Source organism: Schistocerca serialis, chromosome 7 (genome assembly GCF_023864345.2).
Source record: "Schistocerca serialis cubense isolate TAMUIC-IGC-003099 chromosome 7, iqSchSeri2.2, whole genome shotgun sequence".
Classification (NCBI taxonomy): domain Eukaryota; kingdom Metazoa; phylum Arthropoda; class Insecta; order Orthoptera; family Acrididae; genus Schistocerca; species Schistocerca serialis.
The window spans coordinates 82,313,712-82,335,966 of NC_064644.1; the positions used below are offsets into that span (position 1 = coordinate 82,313,712).

General features: G+C 42.5%; 1 protein-coding gene across 1 annotated transcript in view; it reads right to left on the reverse strand.

Moving 5' to 3' along the window:
* LOC126412897 (uncharacterized) overlaps window positions 1-21,887 on the reverse strand; it is a 44,485-nt gene extending 22,598 nt beyond the window's left edge. The window contains exon 1 of the mRNA XM_050082787.1: window positions 21,672-21,887. Within this exon, the coding sequence (XP_049938744.1) occupies window positions 21,672-21,887 (216 nt within the window). The remainder of the gene's footprint in view (window positions 1-21,671) is intronic.
* Window positions 21,888-22,255: the final 368 nt, after the last annotated feature.

Consider the following 22,255-nt stretch of genomic DNA (forward strand, 5'->3'; position numbering starts at 1 on the left):
TTCGTGGTTAGTTAACAGGGATGAAAGGGTCTTGATAGGAGTCCCGGTTTATTACAAAAACTGTCGTCTTTTATTTTCAAGTTTAGATTTCGTTACTGATATAGGCGAGAATTTCGGTAATTCATGACTGTTCATGGCTAGTCAGCAATATGATTAGATTAGATTAGATTAATACTTGTTCCATATATCATGAATACGACATTTCGTAATGATGTGGAACGTGTCATTTTAATGAAAGGTTTCTTTACATACCAGTAATCAATTTTTGTACAACAGTTTTTTTATCCTCTCTCTCATTCTTTTTTATTTTGATCTCTCTCTCTCTCTCTCTCTCTCTCTCTCTCTCTCTCTCTCTCTCCCACACACACACACACACACACACACACACGACACACACACACTCTCTCTTTTTATTTTTGTTTGTTGCGCTCGACTATCGGCGAGGCACGAAAACGTCCGTGAATGAGTTTCTTAGTTCGCGTACAGTTACGAAAGAAATATAAAAACAACAATTAGAGTGACTGATTTATGATAGTTAGCGGTCAGTTCTGAGTATTATTAGTAACTACGCTCCAGTCCCTTAACGTAGTTACAGAATTGCGAATCAAACGCATTACATATTCCAGACCGTAGCAGCCGCGTCTTTGAGACACCAGCTGTGGTCACTTTCCAGCCCGCTGTAGGATCACATCGGTTCGTCTTCTTCCTGCTGGCACTGCAACTGAGATTTGGCAACAAGACAAGGTATATTTGGCAACACTGCAATCGACGAGTTACTTCCTCGTGTGCACGGAATTAAGCCTCAAAGTTCACTTGATATTTCTTGTCATTTCCATTGATTAATCTGAGTTGTTATCGCTTGAGGTGTAAAAGAAGATTGTAAATTTCCGTTTTCAGCCCAGGAAAGTCGTTGCACGTGGAAATCGCAACTAATCACGTCCTTTAAATAGCGGATTACGAGTTCTAGCAACTATTGGCCTTATAAGAGGAAGGCCCAACCCACAGCTCTTCGGTGGCCTTCTGGTGGCGTGCTGACCCGTGGAAAAGCGTCTGTTAAGTTTCGCTAACTGTAACGTTTTTATCCCATCTGTGAAAGAGCTACAAGCAGTCACATCAAACATCGATAAGCAAATTGCAAGAAAATACTTTCAGCTCATAGTGCAATGGTGAAAAACTTACAATGCTGCACAACAGGTAACGCCTCTTTCCGCTGCTGACAAGCAAAGTTTGGGTTCCTAGGAATACATAACTTTATGTATGAAATATCACTTTTGCAAACCTGTTGAGTATGACACAGCATACCAATTAAACACAGACCCAATCGAAATCTAAGTGAGTAGTATTTTACTAATTCGTGCCGATAGAGGCACGATTGTGTACAGATACTCAGTTTTATTAAAACAGACTTTCGTCGTAAGGTTATCGTGGGTAGTTTTATTTCATTTCTTATAATACAGTGCACAATTTTCGTAAGGTTTCTTTTAGTGTTGTTAAAACAATACCAAACATGAGAGTGAAATTAATCATCAACGATATATGCGAATTCTCTGATGTTATCTATAACAGTCTGACAATGAACATGCAGTTTATTGATTACATGCATGTAGAAAACTTGTTCTGAGTTAAAGCTGTCAAACAAGGTTTGAAGAAGAATAAAATGCCGCTACCAGACGACAGCTAATGTAGAAAATACTTTTCTGACTATTTTGGCACGATGCGCTCTCCCCAGACATAATACAAAAGCTTCGAGATGCATCTGCTGCCTGGCCGTCTATTAAACCTCAGAAGAACTAAATGTCGCCGAAGTTAGCCCTATTTCCACATGCGAATATTTTGGGTTGAGAAGTGAAGGGAATTATGTTCAAAGTTCCATTAAATTGATAACTTCAGCAGACAGCAGTTCTGCGTTTTAAAAAATATGGCAGCGGCTGCAATAGAACTCCCGACGCCTCATCGAGTCGACACTGTGCGACGCTTACCGCTACGCTAGTAGCTAGAAGCTGCAGAAGTCGACGACAGTTCCTCCAGATCTTCCGCATTGCACAGTGCTGTGAGATAATGCATAAGGCCAGATCTTGACTTCTGAGAGGCAGACAGTTACAGCTTTCCTTTTGCACTGCACGACGGTTTCAACAAACAGATAGCGCAATAGAGTAGGTCAAATGGAAAGGAACACTTCCTATTTAAATTTCTGCATCACACACTGTTGGCAGTTCTGTGTAGGTGGCAGTTACGTTATTTTATTTCGGTGATTACAAAATAGAGTTGAATGTATGCACTGGATAGCCGAGGCAGCTAGTTCATGACGATTCGGTCAACCAAGTAAATGACTGTACTGAACATGCTGCAAACCACTACAGAGAACCTGTGTGTCAGAGTTCTCATCGAGTGTGCCTCACCAGTGTTATGATAGGAAAATGAGTAACAGAGAAGAGGATTTGGTGGTCTGTTGGATTGGTGACAGGTTCGATTCCACCTCCTGCCGATGATTTTTGATAGGGAGAGACAGAATCTATTCGCTTCTGGCTACGCCAAGTGAAGAAGGTATAATGGAATTGTGGTCTGAAATTCACATTAAACGTGATATTCCTTCTCTACCAAGTAGACGTTAGGTTGAACCACAATAAAGCCAGGGATGGCGAAATGTAGAAACTCGATCACCAGTATCCTTTCTTATACTAGTTATTCATTTCTAGTGACGAAACAAACACAGGACACTTCTTCCATCTATTATTTGAGATTCTGTATGCCAATCAAATTGGTTCTGAACTGGGAATGCATCTCAGACCGCCCTTAACGTGGAATTTGAGCCATTCGTGACAATACACCTCGACTACAATTTGTTGTTTGTTCAAAACTGTAGATTCCTCAACATCTCCACATATTACGCGTGAATGGGTTCGAATCTTGGCCGGTCACTAAGGTTTTTATTATGAATTATCAAGCTCTAGCATGAGAACACCAATCTGCTGGAGGATAATAATTTAGATGTTTAATGCATTTTCATTCGTTGTCAACACTAACGATATCTGACGTTTTTGACTCCCAGTGAGACATATAACTATTTGCGAGATCACTGTAAGTTCAAGGATGTTATTCCGAGCTGCTCGTGGAGATAAATTCGGTAACTGACGTCTGTTTGTGTGTAGTCAACAACGATATATGTGAGGTTCGATTCCCAGTCAGCTCTGAACTCTTTGTCATATTATTTCTAGTTCAAACATGCTCAAATGTCGCTGCTGGTGTAACAAACCCGCATTTAACGTTCGTTTTCTCTAGAATATATTAGCGATAGGTGCCGGGTTGGAGTCCTGGGAAGGAAAAAATTAATGTTTCGTCTCGTCATCTAGCTACTGCCGAGAAAATCCAATATGTCACAGTTGACTGTGCTTCGATAACAATCCGATTAGGTTCTGGGTTCGAATCCCTGTCCAACACAAAGCTTTACCTCACGGCATTTCAAGTAAGTTACTTGCGAAGAAGCAATATTTAACATCTCTCGTAGTTCTTTAACAGGGACAATAGATGCTGGGTAGGAATTCGCGTCCGTTAAAAATGTTTACGTTATGTAATTTAAAGTTCATATTTGCTAGCTGATACTGTCTAAAATCGAGGTATATCCCTCTCTGTATGCCTAGTCAGGAATGACTGTTAGTTTCCGTCAGTCACGAAATGACTTGGGTTTGAATCCATATGCAGAACGAGACGGTTAGTCGTGTCATTTGAAGTTTATACATATTCTCAACTAACTACTCGTGAATAACTTAAATTTTTAATGTAATTTTGTGTTAAATAACAAGTACGGTATGTTACTTTGAAGAGGAAATCATGAATACGACGAACTTACTACGTGCATTACCTATCTCACGTAATAATGAGAGTGGTAAAATTTCAGGTATGTCATTTATTGCAATAAATGTGAGCTTACAAGCCTTCAGGATAGTCTTATCTGTAATAAGGTGTTTCCTGATATTTCTTCTAGTATCGTGGTATTACTTTACATCTTGAGTTATTGCGATACAGAGCAGTGTTTTCTAGTGGTGACTTGTTGGAACCATTTTCAATAGTCAAACGACTGTACCAAGGAGCGATTGGAGGATCTGCTAGACAGCTGCGTTATGTGGGTTGCATGCAAAACAGGCGAAAAGCAATTCATGTCGATCGGATACTTTTGAGTATGACTGTACATGACGGAAAATGAAGGAACAATGCTTTTCGAAACAGAGCACCAAGACATCCGCTACCCTATCGATAGGAAGATGAGATTAACTGTACAGGTAATCACCTTTGAATAGCTGTTGGAAGCGCCCTACAATACCACAAACTCTTCCAGTTTACATATGTTGCAATGTCTTCCACACTTTTGTCAATGAGAAACATTGCCTCTGTGTTTTATTTCTACCTGTCTGTGTTGTGGTAGCTGTATAGTTTATGCCATGCGATGTTCAGTTTTTTGTGAGAGCCTGAGGATCGAAATGTGTTTATGTCAGTTTAGCAGCAACTGACATGGGTCACTAAGTCATGATACAAAAAACAAACGGTATGGCGGAACACTGATTGGGTGAGTTACAACCGAAAAAAACAGTGTATTATACTTTTTATGAAGGAACAATACAGGAACCCTCTCGTGTTACTGACAGTCTGTTGGATATGGTCATCCTACAGTACAGGTGATGAAACCTTACCCTGGTCTGTGGAAGTGACTTTGATAAAGAACCACCTGCTCCAATGTACCAATACCTGTATATTTAATAGGACTGCCACTTATGTTTGGGTGATAGACATTGGATATGTATTGCAATGCAGTAGCAAAATCTTCGTCCTTCCTCCATGCCATGTATGACGTGTAGTCTTCCTATGTTTCCCAACAAGAAACACCACTGTAACTGCTTCGTTTGGCGCTGGCCTTACACACTGTACACAGTTGGCAGAGCTATGACACCATGTTCCCATTTCCACCGAGTGGTCGAAATGGGCTCCTGTCGCATTAACTCAGCTCGTCCTGTTTCCCCACAGGCTGCAGAAGGTCTTAGATACAGATCTCTCCAACTTCCGTACAGTCAGACTTAAATTGGGACGATCACATGGACTATGCTGCAGGGGGGGGGGGGGGGCAGGGTAGATACTTAGGATCAGTTACAAGATGCAGAGGGACTGTCTAAAAACAGTGCTGGGGTTCTTAGTGTATGGAATCCTTAGGAGATAGGTTCGAAAAAAGCTGACTCGTTTTGAGATACAAGAGTGGCACAAATGTGATTCACCAGTGGCAGTAATCATTAAAAGACGTCTCTACAGGATTCAATGCAAATATGTAGTTGAATGGATAGACCTGATTCCAAATTGCAGACTGCACTTCGGACAGCATTTCTCCCTAAAAGCGTAACACTAACAGCGACCCATATGTGCCTATAGACTCAGGACCGCCTTTTATTCAGGGTGATGGTAACATAAGCTCAAACTGGTTCAAATGGCTCTACGTATTATGGGACTTAAGATTTGAGTCCCCTAAACTTAGAACTATTTAAACCTAACTAACCTAAGGACATCATACACATCCGTGCCCGAGGCAGGATTCGAACCGGCCACCGTAGCAGCTGCGTGGTTCCGGACTGAATCGCCTAGAACCGTTCGGCAACCGCGGCCGGCGTAACATAGGCGTTATGATCGTGTTTTTAATAGCATGGTCCTCACGCTTAATGTATGTTGTGGGCTTTAGAATCCCTGTGTGGTCAGCTTCAGATGTCATTTCTCAATAGTGTTCCTCGAAAAGAACATCGTGTTCCCTCCATGGATCCCCAGTTGTGCTACTTGGTGAGTGTAATCCGACTGTTGAAAAAAAATTACTCGCCATGTAAAGTGACTCTCACGATCAATTTAATTAATTGGCCTATCAAACTGATATCGATGAAGTGCTGCCTTGCGGGTGGAAGAGTTGGCTGGGGCGCCACAAAATGATTCTTGACAAGCATTTCTTTTTTTTTTTCGTTGCGGTGATATCTTTTAACGAAATTTCAATCCCCCACCTACACAGGGTGAGATAGGCTCTCACGATTTGTTTCGTAAACGCTAGTATGATATAGCATCGCATTGGTAAAAGGGGACTTGTCATAGTGTACAAAACAGCTATGTTCTCTTGAATTATAGCTTATGGTTATTAAACGTTTTTCCGACATGTGAGCCAACGGCACGAAAGATTGCATTCTCTAATGTTATTTTAGGTGCATGACAGTTTATTTACAAACACTGAACGCAAGAGACGCCCTCAGATCGTGTAATTTGTTCAACAAGATGGAAGAACTTGCTTAATATAGATTATAATTTTTTTCTTTGGAGTTTAAATTATCGCTTTTTCTTTACTCTGATGACGGTTTCGAAATAACAAGGATATTCTGCGGTGATCGATAGTTTTTCGCAGCAAAATAGTCGAAGTTTTTTTCCTGATTTTACACATGGTAGACATGTCTCTGCTGATCACTGTAATCGGTGGTGGTATATTTCGCTGGTTGTCGCAAAATAAAGAGATGCACATTGCAGCCGGCCGGTGTGGCCGAGCGGTTCTAGGCGCTTCGGTCTGGAACCACACGACCGCTACGGTCGCAGGTTCGAATCCTGCCTCGGGCATGGATGTGCGTGATGTCCTTAGGTTGGTTAGGTTTAAGTAGTTCTAAGTTCTAGGGGACTGATGACCTCAGATGTTAAGTCCCATAGTGCTCAAAGTCATTTGAACAATTTTTTTTGCAGATTGTACCCTGCAGTTGACTGTAAAACCTATACCGATTTTTTCATTGAACTCAAACTAAATGGACTGCATCTATTTTTATGGAAAGAGGACATTTATTATCGTCGCAAATGTGTTTTCCTTTTAACAATTGCTTTATTATAAGAGTCGAATTGATGTAAAATAGTCCAGCACAGAATGGTGGGTTGCTGTGTGCGAGTTCCCTACGAGGTCATGGCTCTCCCTTGGTCGGGATAGCAGTTGTTTATCACGGTTTTGAGGGATGCCGGCGTGAGGCTGCACTCGCTGTAGGCGGCAGGGGCTTCCTGTTTTGCAAGCAGCCAACTTTTGAAATTGCCATCTGGAGCGTTCTCCGGATGGGCGGAGTTGTGCTACTAAATTTCCCATCTATGCTGTCAAGGACCGTCGCCTGAAGGTATGCCAGGTATCATGAGGGACGACAGAGGGCCTGGTGAGGCCTGCAGCTGTAGAGGGCTCGGCAGACAAACTGTAGAGGACAGACAGTGGCCTGCCTGTACCGTGAGATGGTCGGCCGATAAGCTGGCTGTTTGAAGGAGCATGTGTTCTCTCCATAGATCGATGGATGGACGAAGGCAGAGGGGAAGGGAGGGAGGGAGGGAGGGAGGGGAAAGGGCCTCGGTTTTCGGCAGTTTGTGATTGTACATCGAGGAGAACGCACGTTCAACTACCACCCCCTTTTCATTCTTTTAGGACGACGATTTTCACCAGTACATGTGCTGCATTATTACCTGTTCACTCTGAGTGCTGGTTTTTTCACGAGAATTTCGATGTGTAATTAGAAGTGTGATGAAATTTTTTCCATCAGTCTATTGGCTTCGATTACCAGGACTGCAGGATGGTTTTTCATCAGGCATCTGTTGCGAATTCTGACATCAAACAGCGATAGATACTGTATGCTTACAGGTAATACACTTTTTAAACTCATCTCTGTCCAACACCAGCATCTCGTCAGTTGAACGTATTTCCCACCAATAAGAATAAAGACAGTACCATACACCCCTGCCTTTTTCCTGCCAGCTTGACGTGAAGGGTAGAGTTTCAATGTGTCTGTCACTAGTTTTGAGTGGTATTGCGAAATGTTTTCCCAGCAGGATAACACCAATTGTATGGTGGCGCCAATTTTTGAGTTGTATTGCACTTTTATGCTGTCCTTGTGTAGCGCTATGCATATAGTTGTGTAACTAGGCCGATCCTTATGATTAATTACGTAATTAGGTTCGATCTTTGCGTCAGTTTCCTGATCAAAATAAATAAAGTACAGTAACCTAAACTTCCTCTCCCACATCTAGGCAGTTTGCACATGTTGGGGGAGCGCACTTGGGCTTTCCATACAGAAGAATCAGGGTTTGAGTTCGGGATAGGTAACTGCCATTTTTAATTTCCCGCCAATTCCTGAGCGGGGGTGGAGTGAGACATCACCACAGCCCTGGGACAAAGAAATTCCCGCCAAATTCGAAATTTCCACCAAAATTCGAAATTCCCATCAAAATTCGGAATTTCCTCCAATAGCATAGGTTGGGGGAGGGTGGAGATGGGGGAGGGAGGAGGGGGAAGGGGCTGGGGCCCACATGCAGGTTGAGAATACACGTGATGTCATCTGGGGGTGGGGGTGGATGTGGTCAGGGCAGGTGTGATTAATTGATCAATTTAATTAACTTGTGTATCAGTTTAATATCAAAAGTGTCCTGACACCGCCACTACCCTCCTACTCCTGATATTTGGTGTGCTTCTAGGTGGGCCCTGAATTGTGCAATATACTCCGTCGAGTCTTCCACATTTTCATCGAAGGTACGATAAAGTGGCAGGAACTGCAGCACGGAAGCTGCAGGATGGCTGCCGATGCACTGTTTACAGTTTAAGCTGCTACTTGACGTGTGACGAATTCTGTCATGATTTCAGTCAGTTTCTGAAGCGACTGCATCTGACATTGAAGGAATGTATTAATATCCTGTGGCGAATGTACAACCACGTTAGGCAATGATTTGGTAAGAACAGATACAATTGGCGGACTCGTTTGTATTTGGAGCTGAAGTCTGTGCAGGCAAAGGTGACCGTTTTGTCATGGGATAATGAATTATAAATTGTGGTTGGGCAGTGGGTAGGGTTGACATCGTAATTAGTTACACAATAGCAATGACACAAAAGCATAAGGTGTGATGTACACTACGTGCTCCAGCAACCAGAATAAAAAATGTCACAAATGTGCATGTTATGTTGGGAGAAACAAGGCAAATTAGAACACTTTAAATTCGAAGCAAAAGACACGTCAGCCGTTGTCGCCACTGCATCTGGCTTAGGAAGCCGCCAACTCGTCGACAATTTTGTAAACGACTTGTCGACAATTTCGTAAAGACCTCGTCACTACTGCTGTGGACGCCGAGTTGCCACTGTAGTTATGGTAGGCCGAGTTTGTGGGTTCTTGAAATGGCTCCTGGTGCAGTACACCGCTAAGACAATTTCTGCTTGCCACTATTACACAGCTATGCCAACATATCAGGTAACAGGATAGGTGAACGAAGGTTCTATAACACTCCAACAGCTGGAGGGAGTGGCCGAGCAGTTCTAGGTGCTACAGTCTGGAACCGTGTGACCGCTACGGTCGCAGGTTCGAATTCTGCCTCGGACATGGATGTTTGTGATGTCCTTAGGTTAGTTAGGTTTAAGCAGTTCTAAGTTCTAGGAGACTGATGACCTCAGAAGTAAAGTTCCATAGTGCTCAGAGCCATTTTGAACACTCCAACAAACTAGTAACAAAGTTACGCAAATGAGTTAAAAGATTCACTTACCTTTGTGAATAGTTTAATACTGATGTCTGCAACACTGCTTGAAATACAACACAAAAAAGGCCATCAATGGCTAAGTGCAAACAATCGTAGGTAAACTTCACAGTACATAGCAAATCCAATGTACAACAACTGTCTGTTCACTTCTAAGAGTTCACTAAAAGACGTTCCCTGTCTAAGTCAGCCCTGGGCGATGATCTATAACCAAGCGGGCGAGAGCTGCTCTTCTGTCTTCCAAATAGGCTTTTGTCCGCGCTCGGCTCGTCATCGGTGGATTGTATTCAGCCAGCAATTGGGCAAGGCGAAGTCGATATCTTCACTCACAGCGCCGCCCGTGGCGCTGGTGGAAATCGCGCAAGTGGCGAGTCTCTAAGGCACTGGCACGAGCTCATATTTTTGTGCCTGTCTTGTTCGGACAACACAGCACATCTTGTCATGAAATGAGTAGGGTCCACACATCTGTGCTGTGTGTCAAACCGTTATGCCTGTTCAACGAAAAATGTCATCACTGATGAATTTGCGTTATGTTGGACCTTGTAGAAATGGCTTGTGAGAAATCTGTTTAGAAAATGTGAAGTTAATTTTGGTAACATCTGAGATATAGTTACAGTATCATGTTATGTATGAGCTCAAATTTTTTTTTTTACGAAAGACTCCGTCAATGACAGAGTGCGAGTACTTGTAAGTCACTGTCTGGATTTTAGTTCTGACGGCTTGCCTTAATACTAATGAGAATATTCCTTATCTCAAAACAATTGTTTTTTAGCAGCTCTTCCTGATCCTTGGCCCATGTACCCATCACCCAAGTCACCAAGCAAATATAGTGGGTGGACTCACCTAAAGAAGATTCCACATGAAATTTTCACTCTGCAGTGGAGTGTGTGCTGATATGAAATATCCTGGCAGATTAAAACTGTGTGCTGGACCGAGACTCGATCTCGGAACCTTTGCCTTTTGCAGGCAAGTGGTCTACCATCTGAGCTAGCCAAGCACGACTCACGCCCCGTCCTCACAGCAGATGGTAGAGCACTTGCCCACAAAAGGCAAAGGTCCCAAGCTCAAGTCTGGGTCCGGCACATAGTTTTAATCTGCCAGGAAGTTTCAAGATCCCATATGTTGGAGTACCGGTCAGATGGCTGCACATGTAGATTAGCCTTTTTACATTGGTTGTCCTTGTCATGGCTGTGGGTTTTGATTTATAATTTGATGTAATCCTCGAAGTTCTAGAGATGTTGCGGAGGCCCCACAATTGAAATAGACATTAAGCATGGGAGATGGCAAAGAGAGAGGGAATTTCGAAGTGTTGTCGTAACTAAGTTCATTGTGCTGAAGCTCCTTTCACAGTCTGATGTGCTATTTCAGGTTTTCAGCAATGTTCTCTCCTCTGTTATCTATACAATCTCTGAAACCTTCTCTTACATTTGGATAAGAAAGAAGAAAACGGTTACACATTTTTCTTAGATTTTCTTCCCCATCAAGCCATGGCTCAAAATGTCATAGGACCATTTTTTACTGTCTAAAATATCGATCTCTTTCATGAACAAAAGAGGCAAAAAGGTTGTTAGTAGCAAAATTATTGAGGAAGTCAGGTGACATTGTTCACAATGTGATGAAAGAAGTCCACTGCCATAGAGTGGTACAACCTACCTCAACAAAATCTGCCACAAAACCAGCCACCACTGGCAAGCCAGGGGAACTTGTAAAGCCTGCTGTCCTCATTGCTAGTCCAAAATTATCCTCTATGGCCCAGCAGGTAAAACTCAGCCTTAAAATCATACACCAGAATCTTGGTAGTATTAGAAATAAGCATAATGATCTAGATGTAATTTCACGGATTGACAAACCCGATATATTAGTTGTAACTGAACATTGGTACTATGAAGCTCTGATTAGCATTAGTCAACCACTGTGTATGAAATTCTGCACAGCCTTCAGTAGAAAAGACAAGACTGTAAATGAGAGTAATTTTAATGTTACTGATGTGAGTGCCTTCTGCTTAGAAGGCGTCTCAGAATTTGCTGCAATAAACCTAACATGGGGTAAAGATAACATAACAGTTACAGTGTTTACAGGACATCTGCAGCAAATACAGATATCTTTTTTGTAAATCTTTCCGACTTGCTTGTATATATAGACACAAAATTTTCTGGGCCAAATGGTCTTGTAAATATTATAGTTACAGGGGAAATAAATATAGATTTATTAACAAATGATGTCAGCACCAAAAAGTTACATCACCTGTGTGATGAATTTAACCTGACCCCACTCATTCGGGAACCCACTAGAGAAATTGGCAATAGTAAATCATGTCTTGACAACATAATAACCAACATGACCCACCTATCCCACAGTGCATCTGTTTTAAAACTAGCCATCTCAGATCTCCATGCAATACAGCTTAAATTGGAGCTCCATGAGGCCCCACTGTCACCACAAAGCAACAGTTTGTAACTAAAAGAATAATGTATAATGACAACATAAATAGACTAAACTACATGCTAGCACATATAAAATGGTTTGAAAATAATAGCTTTTCATGTGATAGCTTTGCTGCTGACTTCTATTACTGCTTTGATACCACATGCCCAGTTGTAATCACAAAAATGAAACAAACAAAAAATATAAACAAAAATATTTGGGTAAATAGTAATGTCACTGAAGCTAGGGAAAACTTAAAACTACTCCACAGTGGAATGCTGAATAATAGAGAGATTTCTGAGCTAAAGGAAGCCTTCAAAATATATCAAGCACACTATAAGGACTTACTCACACAGACCGGGAGCAACTACGTTGCAAACAAGCTTCAAAACTCACACAATGTAACTGCTGGCATCTGGGCAGTCATAAACAGTTTTAAAGCCTGCAATGACAAATCCTGTATGGACTTTACTATTAACAACAATGACATGCTCATAAAAGACCAACTGGAAATTGTAAATATTTTTAATGAATATTTTTCTTCCGTACGGGAAGCCATAAATGACAAATATAAAAACATGCACTACAGTTTTAAAGGTAATACATGTGACCATAGTATATATCTAGCCCCCACAAACTGTGCAGAAATAATGGACCTAATTAGCTCTCTAAAACCCTCCAATTCAGCTGGGCATGATGGCCTAAATATTAATGTTTTAAAAGCCTGTAGCCAAAATGTCTCTGTACCTCTGTCTGTAGCAGTCAACAATATAATAGAATCAGGCACTTTTCCAGGCAGACTAAAAATAGGACAGGTAACACCCATTTTTAAAAAAAGGTGACAACAACAAAATAGAAAACTACAGACCAGTCTCAGTCCTTGTTGTCTTTTCCAAAATAGTTGAGACAGTTATATACAACAGGATTATAAACTTTAACAAACACAACCTGATGTTTGAAAATCAAAATGGATTCCTAAAAGGTAAATCAACTAACACTACAGCTGCTCATCTAATTGAAGAGGTGTTGGGGGTATCGAAAGCAAGGAACATGTGGCAGGTGTATACCTAGATCTGGAAAAAGCCTTTGATTGTGTGAATGTTGACATCCTATTAGATAAGCTTTGGAACATGGGCATTAGAGGCGCTGCTTATGACCTAATAAAGTGTTATATGGACAATAGAAAACAGTTTGTTCTGCTTAAAATGGAAAGTGGTGTCTACAAATCAGAGATCACTTGCATAAAATATGGCGTGACCCAGGGCTCAGTGTTGGGCCCCCTTCTGTTCTTGATCTATGTAAATGATATTAAATACTGTATTATAAATTCCAAAACTGTTCTGTATGCCGACGACACGTCCATTGCATGTAAAAAGGAATCATGTAATGAACTAGAAGCCGAGTGTAATAATGTGACAAAAGAAATTGTTCAGTGTTTTAATGAAAGCCACTTAAATGTAAGCACCAGTAAAACATGTTTGATGGAGTTTAATAAAAGTAGTTTGAATAATGAAATTAAATTATACATTGGCAACGAATTGGTAAAGAATGAGTCTAGTGTAAAATTCCTTGTCGTAACAATCGAAAGCAACCTGAAATGGGACACACATTCGACTCCCTATCAACTAAGTTGTCAAAAAATATATTTGCAATCAGTACTATTAGCAGGTTCTGTAAAGACACTGTAGTCCTAAAGACTGCATACCATGCTCTTTTCTCCTCTCACTTGAACTACAGTATTGAAATTTGGAGGGCAACAACCAAAGCTAATCTAGATAAGCTACTCATTCTTCAAAAAAAAGGGTGTGAGAATAATCTGTGGAGCAAAATATAGGGAATCTTATCGCAACTTGTTTCCAAAAACAGGGGTGTTAGCTGTTATAAGTATATAAATACTAAAAGCCATACTGCTTGTGAAAATACTGCACCCAAACACTTGTTCAGATTTCCACCAGTACAATACTATAAATAAAGAAAGATTTTACAATGGCAGCCACAGACCAGCACTTTACGAAAAGGGGCCTCAGCATGCAGGTATAAAATTAGCTAATGCACTGCCTAGTGCAGTCATGGCTCTTCCTACAATTAAACTGAAGCATCAGCTTAAGAAATTTTTAGTAAAATACCCTTTCTACACATTAGAAGAGTACCATACTTATATGAAGGACAACAAATGCTTTGTGAAATTGTGTTAATAGAAATCAGTAAACATCTTATTGTAATTTTTTGTAAATTAATGATGTATTCAGAAGAATTTGTCTTGTGCATTGTACAAACAACTTTAATCATTACTGTTTCTTTGTACATGTGCAGTGTACCATTCGATGTTGAATAAAGCAATTATTATTATTATTATTATTATTATTATTATTCACTGTCAATCGAAATTAGCCTTTGCCTCAACTTGTCGATAAGGCTCTGACAGAACTGTTTCTCATTAATTTGGGTAGTCTTTCTGCTTGATTCTCGTCTGGGATCGAATGAGAGGTCTTTGAAGCACCCTTCAAAATAGCTTTATCTGCTTCCTTCATGCAAGCACCTGGCATTTCCTTCAGTTGTTCAATGGCTGTTATTAATCACGTATTGCCCTATATGATGAGGAAATACTAGCACTGCTCATTTGGAGGTACTGTGAGAGGATACTAATCTCTTCGAGAACATCAGAAAACAGTGCAATGCTGCTCATGAACTCAGCGCTTGATAGTGTTTACTGCAGTCTCTTGAACTCTTCCCTTACAAATGATTTTGTAGTCATGTCATTTGAACATGTGGCAACACTGACATACCATAACATCTCTAGCGCGCAAAAATTCTTTAGGGCAAGGCGGCCATTATGTTCTGTCTATGTGATACTTTCGATTGTAATGACGTATATTGATTGATTGATTTTTATTGCCCAAAAACAAAACATTTACAGGGATGTAACGCTTGTATAAGCAACGTCAATAAATGTACAAACAACAATGACAATAAATACACAAATAATTAATCTATGTTAGAAATTATGCTCACAGAAATCTTCCATTGTATAAAAACAATTTTGAATTAGTAAAGTTCTTACAAATATGTTAAATTTTTTCAGCTCCACAGTCTTAACTGACTCTGGTAGCTTATTAAAAAGCTTTATAGATGTGTGTTTGAAGCTGTTTAGAGTTTTGGTGTATGAAGAGTAGTCTTTTTTTACATCATTACAGTATCGTGTGTTATAACTATGTACATCAGAATTCAGATCAAAACTAGACAAATTCTTTTTAATGTACAAGAGACATCAAAATATGTATATACATGGCAAGGTCATAATACTAAGATTAATAAATACTTCTCTACAGTGAGTTCTAGGTGGTACATTACATATCAGTCTGACAGCTTTTTTCTGGGCTGTAAATAAGCATTTTGAGTAGCAATTATTTCCCCACAAGATTGTCCCATACGTCAAATGAGAGAGAATATAACTATAACAGACAGAAAGCAAAATTTTCTCATCTACTGTTGCTTGTAATTTTCTGAGCATAAATATTCCTTTAGAAATTTTTGGTGTTAAATAATTCACATGTGCCTGCCAGCCTAAATTATTTTGCAAAACAGTGCCAAGAAACTTTACAGGAACTGTCTCTAAGGTGATTCTATTGTTATAAGAAATGTTTAATTCCTGTATTTTATTTATGTTGCACCAGTCAGAAAGTATACCTACCTTGAGTGAGGTAGAGTTACTTATGTTATTGTTCATAGGCACTGTAACACTTAAACTGATATCATCTGCATACAAGTAACAGTTTTTAGTATCATCTATTACATTGCTAGGTTGGTGATTCATATATAACATGAACAAGAGAGGGCCCAAAATTCACCCTTGAGGAACACCATGGTTAACGGGTAAGAAACTAGAATATTGATTATTGAAGTAAACAGTTTGAGATCTATTAGATGAGTATGACTCAATAATTTTAACAGCAGAGACTGAGAAACCTACAGTTTTTAATTTCAGCAGCAGAGTGTTGTGGCACACAGTGTCAAACGCTTTTGATAAATCAAAAAACTTTGTACTTACAATAAATTTTTCTTCTTTTGCTTCAAGACAGTTACATATGTAGCTCATAACAGCATCACATGTTGACAGATTTTTCCTAAACGGAAACTGGCTATTTGAAAGTAATTGATGAGAATCTGGAAAATTGATTATTTGAGTACTCATTAGTTTCTCAATGACCTTGGAAAAAAGTGGTACAAGAGAAACTGGCCTATAATTGCTAAGCAAATTATTGTCACCATTTTTGTGGACTGGGATTACTTAAGCTACTTTTAATTTTTCAGGGAAACAACTTTCATCAAAGCAGTAGTTTATGATGTGATAGAGAACCTCTGCTATATTATGACTACTAAGTTTCAATATTTTAGAGCTGATATTGTAAATATCCAGAGAATCACTTTTGCTAAGAGAAAGAATGACAGAGTGTACATCTTCTATACAAATGTGTTCAAAATAAAACACATTTTCCATAGCATTTTGATTTTTATAGGCAACATCCAAATAGTAGCTAGGTTCATGTTTGCTATCAGGTATCTTAGTAACTACACTATCTGCACTGTTTACAAAATAATTATTGAAACTATCAGGACTAATTTTGGATCTAGATACAAATTCTTTGCTACCCGATGCTAGATTCTCATTAATGATTTTCCATATTTCTTTTGGTTTATTAATGGCTTGTGCAACCAATTTGCAAATATATTCTAATTTAGCTTTCTTAATACCCATTCTGTACTGATATTTGCCTTCTTTATATCTTACTTTGGCATGCAGACAAGATGAATTCTTTGCTAGGTAGTAGAAATTGTTGTATTGATCTTTAAGTTTTCGTAGTTCCTGTGTGTACCACTTATTTTTATTGATTGTCGATACCCTGCTCATTTTAACACATTTGTTCTTTAGTGACAGGCCAATGTTAACTGCTCACATGAATAATTCAAGAAAGTTGTTGAACTGGTTTTCTGCTCCAGTGTTACCATACACACATACCCTGAAGTGTGACAATAAATGTGCTCATTGTTTTAATAAGTGGATCAATGGGTTGTTATTTATAACGATAAGGATCCAAACTCCCACATTGGTGACCCCAATGACAGTTTGTGACGCTCTTCCCGTGTTCTACCTGAGTTCAATAACAATAACAATTGTGTATGTACGAGTGAACTGCATGTATCGTCATGTGGCCTACGCAACGAGGTGTACCACTGTACGATTTCTACGGTCAGAATCTGACCATGCCACCCACCTGCACTACGCATGGACTCTATACAGCGAACATTTCGAGGCCCTCTGACCTGCGAGTGGATTGCAGTACCACAACACTCACAGACAACGCGTACGAACCACCCGTTATCTTGCCTCAAGATGGTTCCTTCGAACATACAGGACAAAGTGTGAAAAGAGATCCGGACATTCCACCGCTAACGTCGCACGCTCAGGGGTGCGCAACCCCCCTCAGAACTTTGCACCAACTTTCGGAGCAGTGTAGTACACGGCTGCTACATCATCTGGGCCACAAATCGGTTCCACGCCTGGCTACACACAGCCTCAATTTTCTGATCGAACTGAACAGTATATAGTGAATGTGACCTCTCCTAGTACCTCACCCATATTTGCTAGACATCAGACAGCAATAACAACCGATCCAAGGGGTGTAACAGTTTACTGGCCCCCGGGCTTACCCCCCCCCCCCTGGCAGACGCCATATTGACTGCTCCCACACCTGTGGCTCTTACACACCCAGTGGTCATGGATTCCAAACCAACTAAGTTACTTAAACTGCCAACTTTTGCAAAAACGCAGCCCAACACATGCTTCACGTTAGTCGACTCTATATTCGCCGCCACAGGCATTGACTTAGAAGAATCACACTTCATGTGTTTGGTGGGACATTTGCATGACCATTTGGATTTGATTAGCGACTTCACTGAAATATACTAACGCGGAAAGACTCATTTGTGAAAGACTTTCTCGAGCTCCGGACGAGATTATTCATCATATCATTCATGAGGAACACCTGCACGACCTAACCCCATCGGGACTACTGCGACAACTCCGCGCCCTCGCACCTGTGGATTTGCTACCCGATACAGCGTTATGGTAGATGTGGTTCGTCAAAATCCCAGAAGCATTACAACTACAGTTCCTGCCACTCACCAACAGCACCTAGGACGAGAAGCTTTCGGTCACAGATAGAGCTTTCAGGATTATTAATGGGCGAGCGCACAGCATGAAGAGTGGGGTTAGCGATGTCAACAGCACGCCACCCCCCCCCCCCCCTTTCCCCTCCAGGATTCGGGCGAGCTCGCTTCCTCAGCACTCACGCTACGACAGTGGTGACATCTGCCCGCCATCAGGAGGAACCAGATACAGCCTTCACGACCTCCGCCATGACAACTGACACCGCACTGCAGTGCTCCACAATGGACACAGCTGACACCAAGAGCTTTACGTCACCCCCGCCTAACGTAGCCTGGCCACTGTGTTGGTTCGACAGCAACTTCGGCGACGCGGCTAGGAAATGTTGCAGCTCTTGCACGGCAGGAAATGCAGCTCGTGAGGCGCCATAGGCGCAGCATTTTGCGCACAGGAAAAAAGACACCTTACAGCAGCAACAGTATCTAACACGGTAAGTGCCGACGGTTGTCTATTTGCTCTTGGCCTCGTCTCAGGAACAAAATTCCTTGTTGACAGTGGTGCTGATACGAGTGTAATACCCCCAGCTCTCGCACCTGCCGTGTTAACTTCCTCGCCCAGACTGTTCTGCGCAGCTAATGAGTCTCATATCAAAGTGTTAGGTACAGTGCCTTTAACGCTCAAACTGTCAAAAGACTTGAAGTTTTCGTGGACTTTTCATGTGGCACAGGTGACTTGTCCGGTCTTCGGCATTGACTTTCAGCGACACCACAGATTTTCACTAGACATTCCGCGAAGTACAGTAGTCCACCAACCTTCGCAAAACACTATTGCCCTCATGGCCACTGCATCTGTATCACCCATTCGGTCAACAAACATTGACATTTCACTATCGCAGACCAAATGTGCCCTTCTTGCTGCCAAGTTAACTAGTAAAAGTTGCGGCGTGCTACTACAACGACAAGAAGGCAGTGGACTCAAGCAAACGCAGGCCAAACTCACCTCCCTTATCGAGCGTACTGAACAGACATTACAGAGCACAAAATCCGAACTCGCCTCACTTTGAGGGATTCGCTCTTCGCACAAACCGGTGTGCGCTCAAATCATTGACTCATTGCACGAGTGTTCGAACGCTAACAACACACACTGCGCGCGTAGCATGTTATCAATCACGAGTGGCGCATGTCACAAACTCAATACGACTGAGGGCCCTCCGGTCAGACACCGACCACGACGCCTGAATCCACACAAACTCAAAGCGGCGAAAACAATAATCTCGGACATATTAAAAGCAGGCATTGTACGCCCATCCTCCAGTGACTGGTCGTCACCGATTCATCTCACACCGAAGAAGGATGGTTCCTACAGACTCTGTGGCGACTATAGACGTCTCAGTGACTGCACAATCATGGACAATTATCCAGTACCGAACGTTCAGGACTTCGCTTCTCAGTTGACAGGCGCTAAAATTTTCAGTGTGGTAGACTGTGAGAAAGCATATCACCAAATATCAATGTACGAACAATATATCCCTAAAACAGCCATCACCACACCCTTCGGCCTCTTCGAATATGTTTACATACCTTACGTATCGAAAAACGTCGCCCAAACCTGGCAGATGTTCTTAAATACAGTTTTACGACTCCTACCTTTCTGCTACACGTACCTGGACGACATTTTGATCTTTTCTTCCTCTTGGGAGGAACACGAGCTTCACATCTGGGTCTGTTTGACATATTACAATCCCACGGTGTGATCGTCAACAAAGACAAATGCAAACTGAGACAGGATTCTGTTGCTTTTCTGGGACACACAGTTTCAGCCGATGGTATCCGGTCCACACAAGAGAAAATAGACATTATAAAACAGCTGCCGATACCAGAAACATACCATGAGCTCCGTCGGTTCTTAGGAATGATCAATTTTTTCCGCCGCCACATTCCAAGAGCCGCTGAAATACAGGTCCCCATCACAGACGCACTGCACGGGCCACAAACGTCAGGCGACAGGGGCGTGCCGTGGACAGAGGTCATGCGTGCGTCTTTCAAAAAACTCAAAACCGCACTCGCGGAAGCCATCACACTTGCCCATCCACATCCAGATGCAACACTTACGCTCACCACAGACGCTAGCGAAATATCTATCGGCGCAGTACTTCAGCAACACAGAGGAGATGTGGTGCAACCTCTTAAGTTCTTTTAAAAAAACCTTTCTCCCTCTCAGTGCAAATGGTCGGCTTTCGACAAAGAGATCTTAGCTGTCTACGAAGCCGCGAAGACGTCGAGGGACGCCCCCTCACGATCTTTACAGACCACAAACCTCTCGCCCAAGCACTCACAAACCCTCCAGCTGACCCACCTCCTAGGATCTCATTTCACAATACACAACTAATGTACAATAGGTTCGAGGATCCGATAACATAGCCGCTGATTATTTCTCCCGGATCTCGGGCATATCTTCCTCAATCGACTTCGACGCTCTTGCTCGAGCGGAACAAATGATGACTCCTTGGCGAGCCTTTTATCTGACAATAATCACTCGCTGCGCCTGGCGCGCAAGACGATCCCTGGCACACGCTTGGAGCTATGGTGTGACACCTCCACTGGCGTGCCAAGCACCCTCGTCCCCTCCTCTTTGCGTCGCTCGGTGTTTGACGCACTGCACAGTCTCGCCCACTCGAGCATTCGCGCAACTACACGCATCTTCGCTGAGCGTTTCGTATGGCTTTCGCTTCGCAAAGACTGTCGCGACTGGTGTCACACTTGTATTTCATGCCAGCGGTCCAAAGTCGGACGCCACTTTACGCCCCCCTCAGGCGCCTTCCGCTCTCCTTCTGGCAGACTCCACCACATCCACATCGACATTGTCGGCCCCCTTCCCCAGGTGGATGGTTACCGATACTTGCTTACTTTTATCGACAGAACAACTAGATGGGTCGAGGCAACCCCTCTAGCCGATATTTCGGCCGAAACAGTCGCCAATGCTGTCCTCTCCACATGGGTCGCACGTTTCGGCTGCCCCGAAACCATTACTACAGACCAAGGCCGTCAATTCGAGGCTGTCCTCTTCAAAAAAATGTGTGAGCTCTTCGGCGTCGGCCGCATTCGCACGACAGCCTACCACCCCCAATCAAACGGCTTAGTGGAACGATGGCACCGCACATTAAAGACAGCGCTAATGTGCCACAAGGAACGGTGGTTACACGCCCTCCCGTGGGTACTGCTAGGCCTCCGTTCTGTATATAAAGATGACCTGCAGTGCTCGGTGGCCAACTGCTCTAGGGCGAGCCGTTGGCCCTACCAGCCGAGTTTGTCGAGCCTTCACCGCTCCAAGATACCATCATATACCTCGTGCTAATCAAGAACATACGACAGACGATACGAGTGCAGAGAGCACCTGCTCTGAAAGCACACGCTCCACGTAAAACATTCGTGCACCAGCGGTTAGCCACTTGTGAAGCTGTGATGCTTAGGGACGATACAGTGCGCGCCACCCTGCAACCCCCATACACGGGCCCTTACAGGGTACTTAGGCGATTGTCAAATACATTCGACATCTGTATCAAAGGCAAATCCTCGACAGTGTCAGTATCTTGACTCAAGCCGGCGTGGGTCACTGCAGACGACACCACCTCCAGTGGCCCGATGCCACCGACCACTACGTACGACGACCTCCACACCACCGCCTCCTCAAGGGACGACACACCGGCCACGCCCCCTTCCCCAATGCCGGGAACCCTCACTGGGCAGAGTCCGGTGTCCATGCCCTTAACCCCTCCCTCTCCTGCTATGCCCATCACACACTTCTAACCTGACATTCAACAACCCACTACCGTCTCCATCGATGTCTCACACTTCTCACCATCTGACATCTGTATAACTACCACAAATGATTCTCTCTTAGTCATCCATGCTCCCTCCCGCTTCGCCGACAGTGACACCTTCCAACTTTCCGTTCTCCACTCCTCACCGATCCCCAATTCCTTAGATCCTTCCCTCATTCAATCTTTCATTGATGCCAAGGGGACACTGTACGTGTTGTACCCCATGTCTCCGTCTATTCCCCCCACCCCCTCTGTCACCTCACAAACAGGTCGGCGCATACTCCCACTGGTGTGGCACCGTGATTACA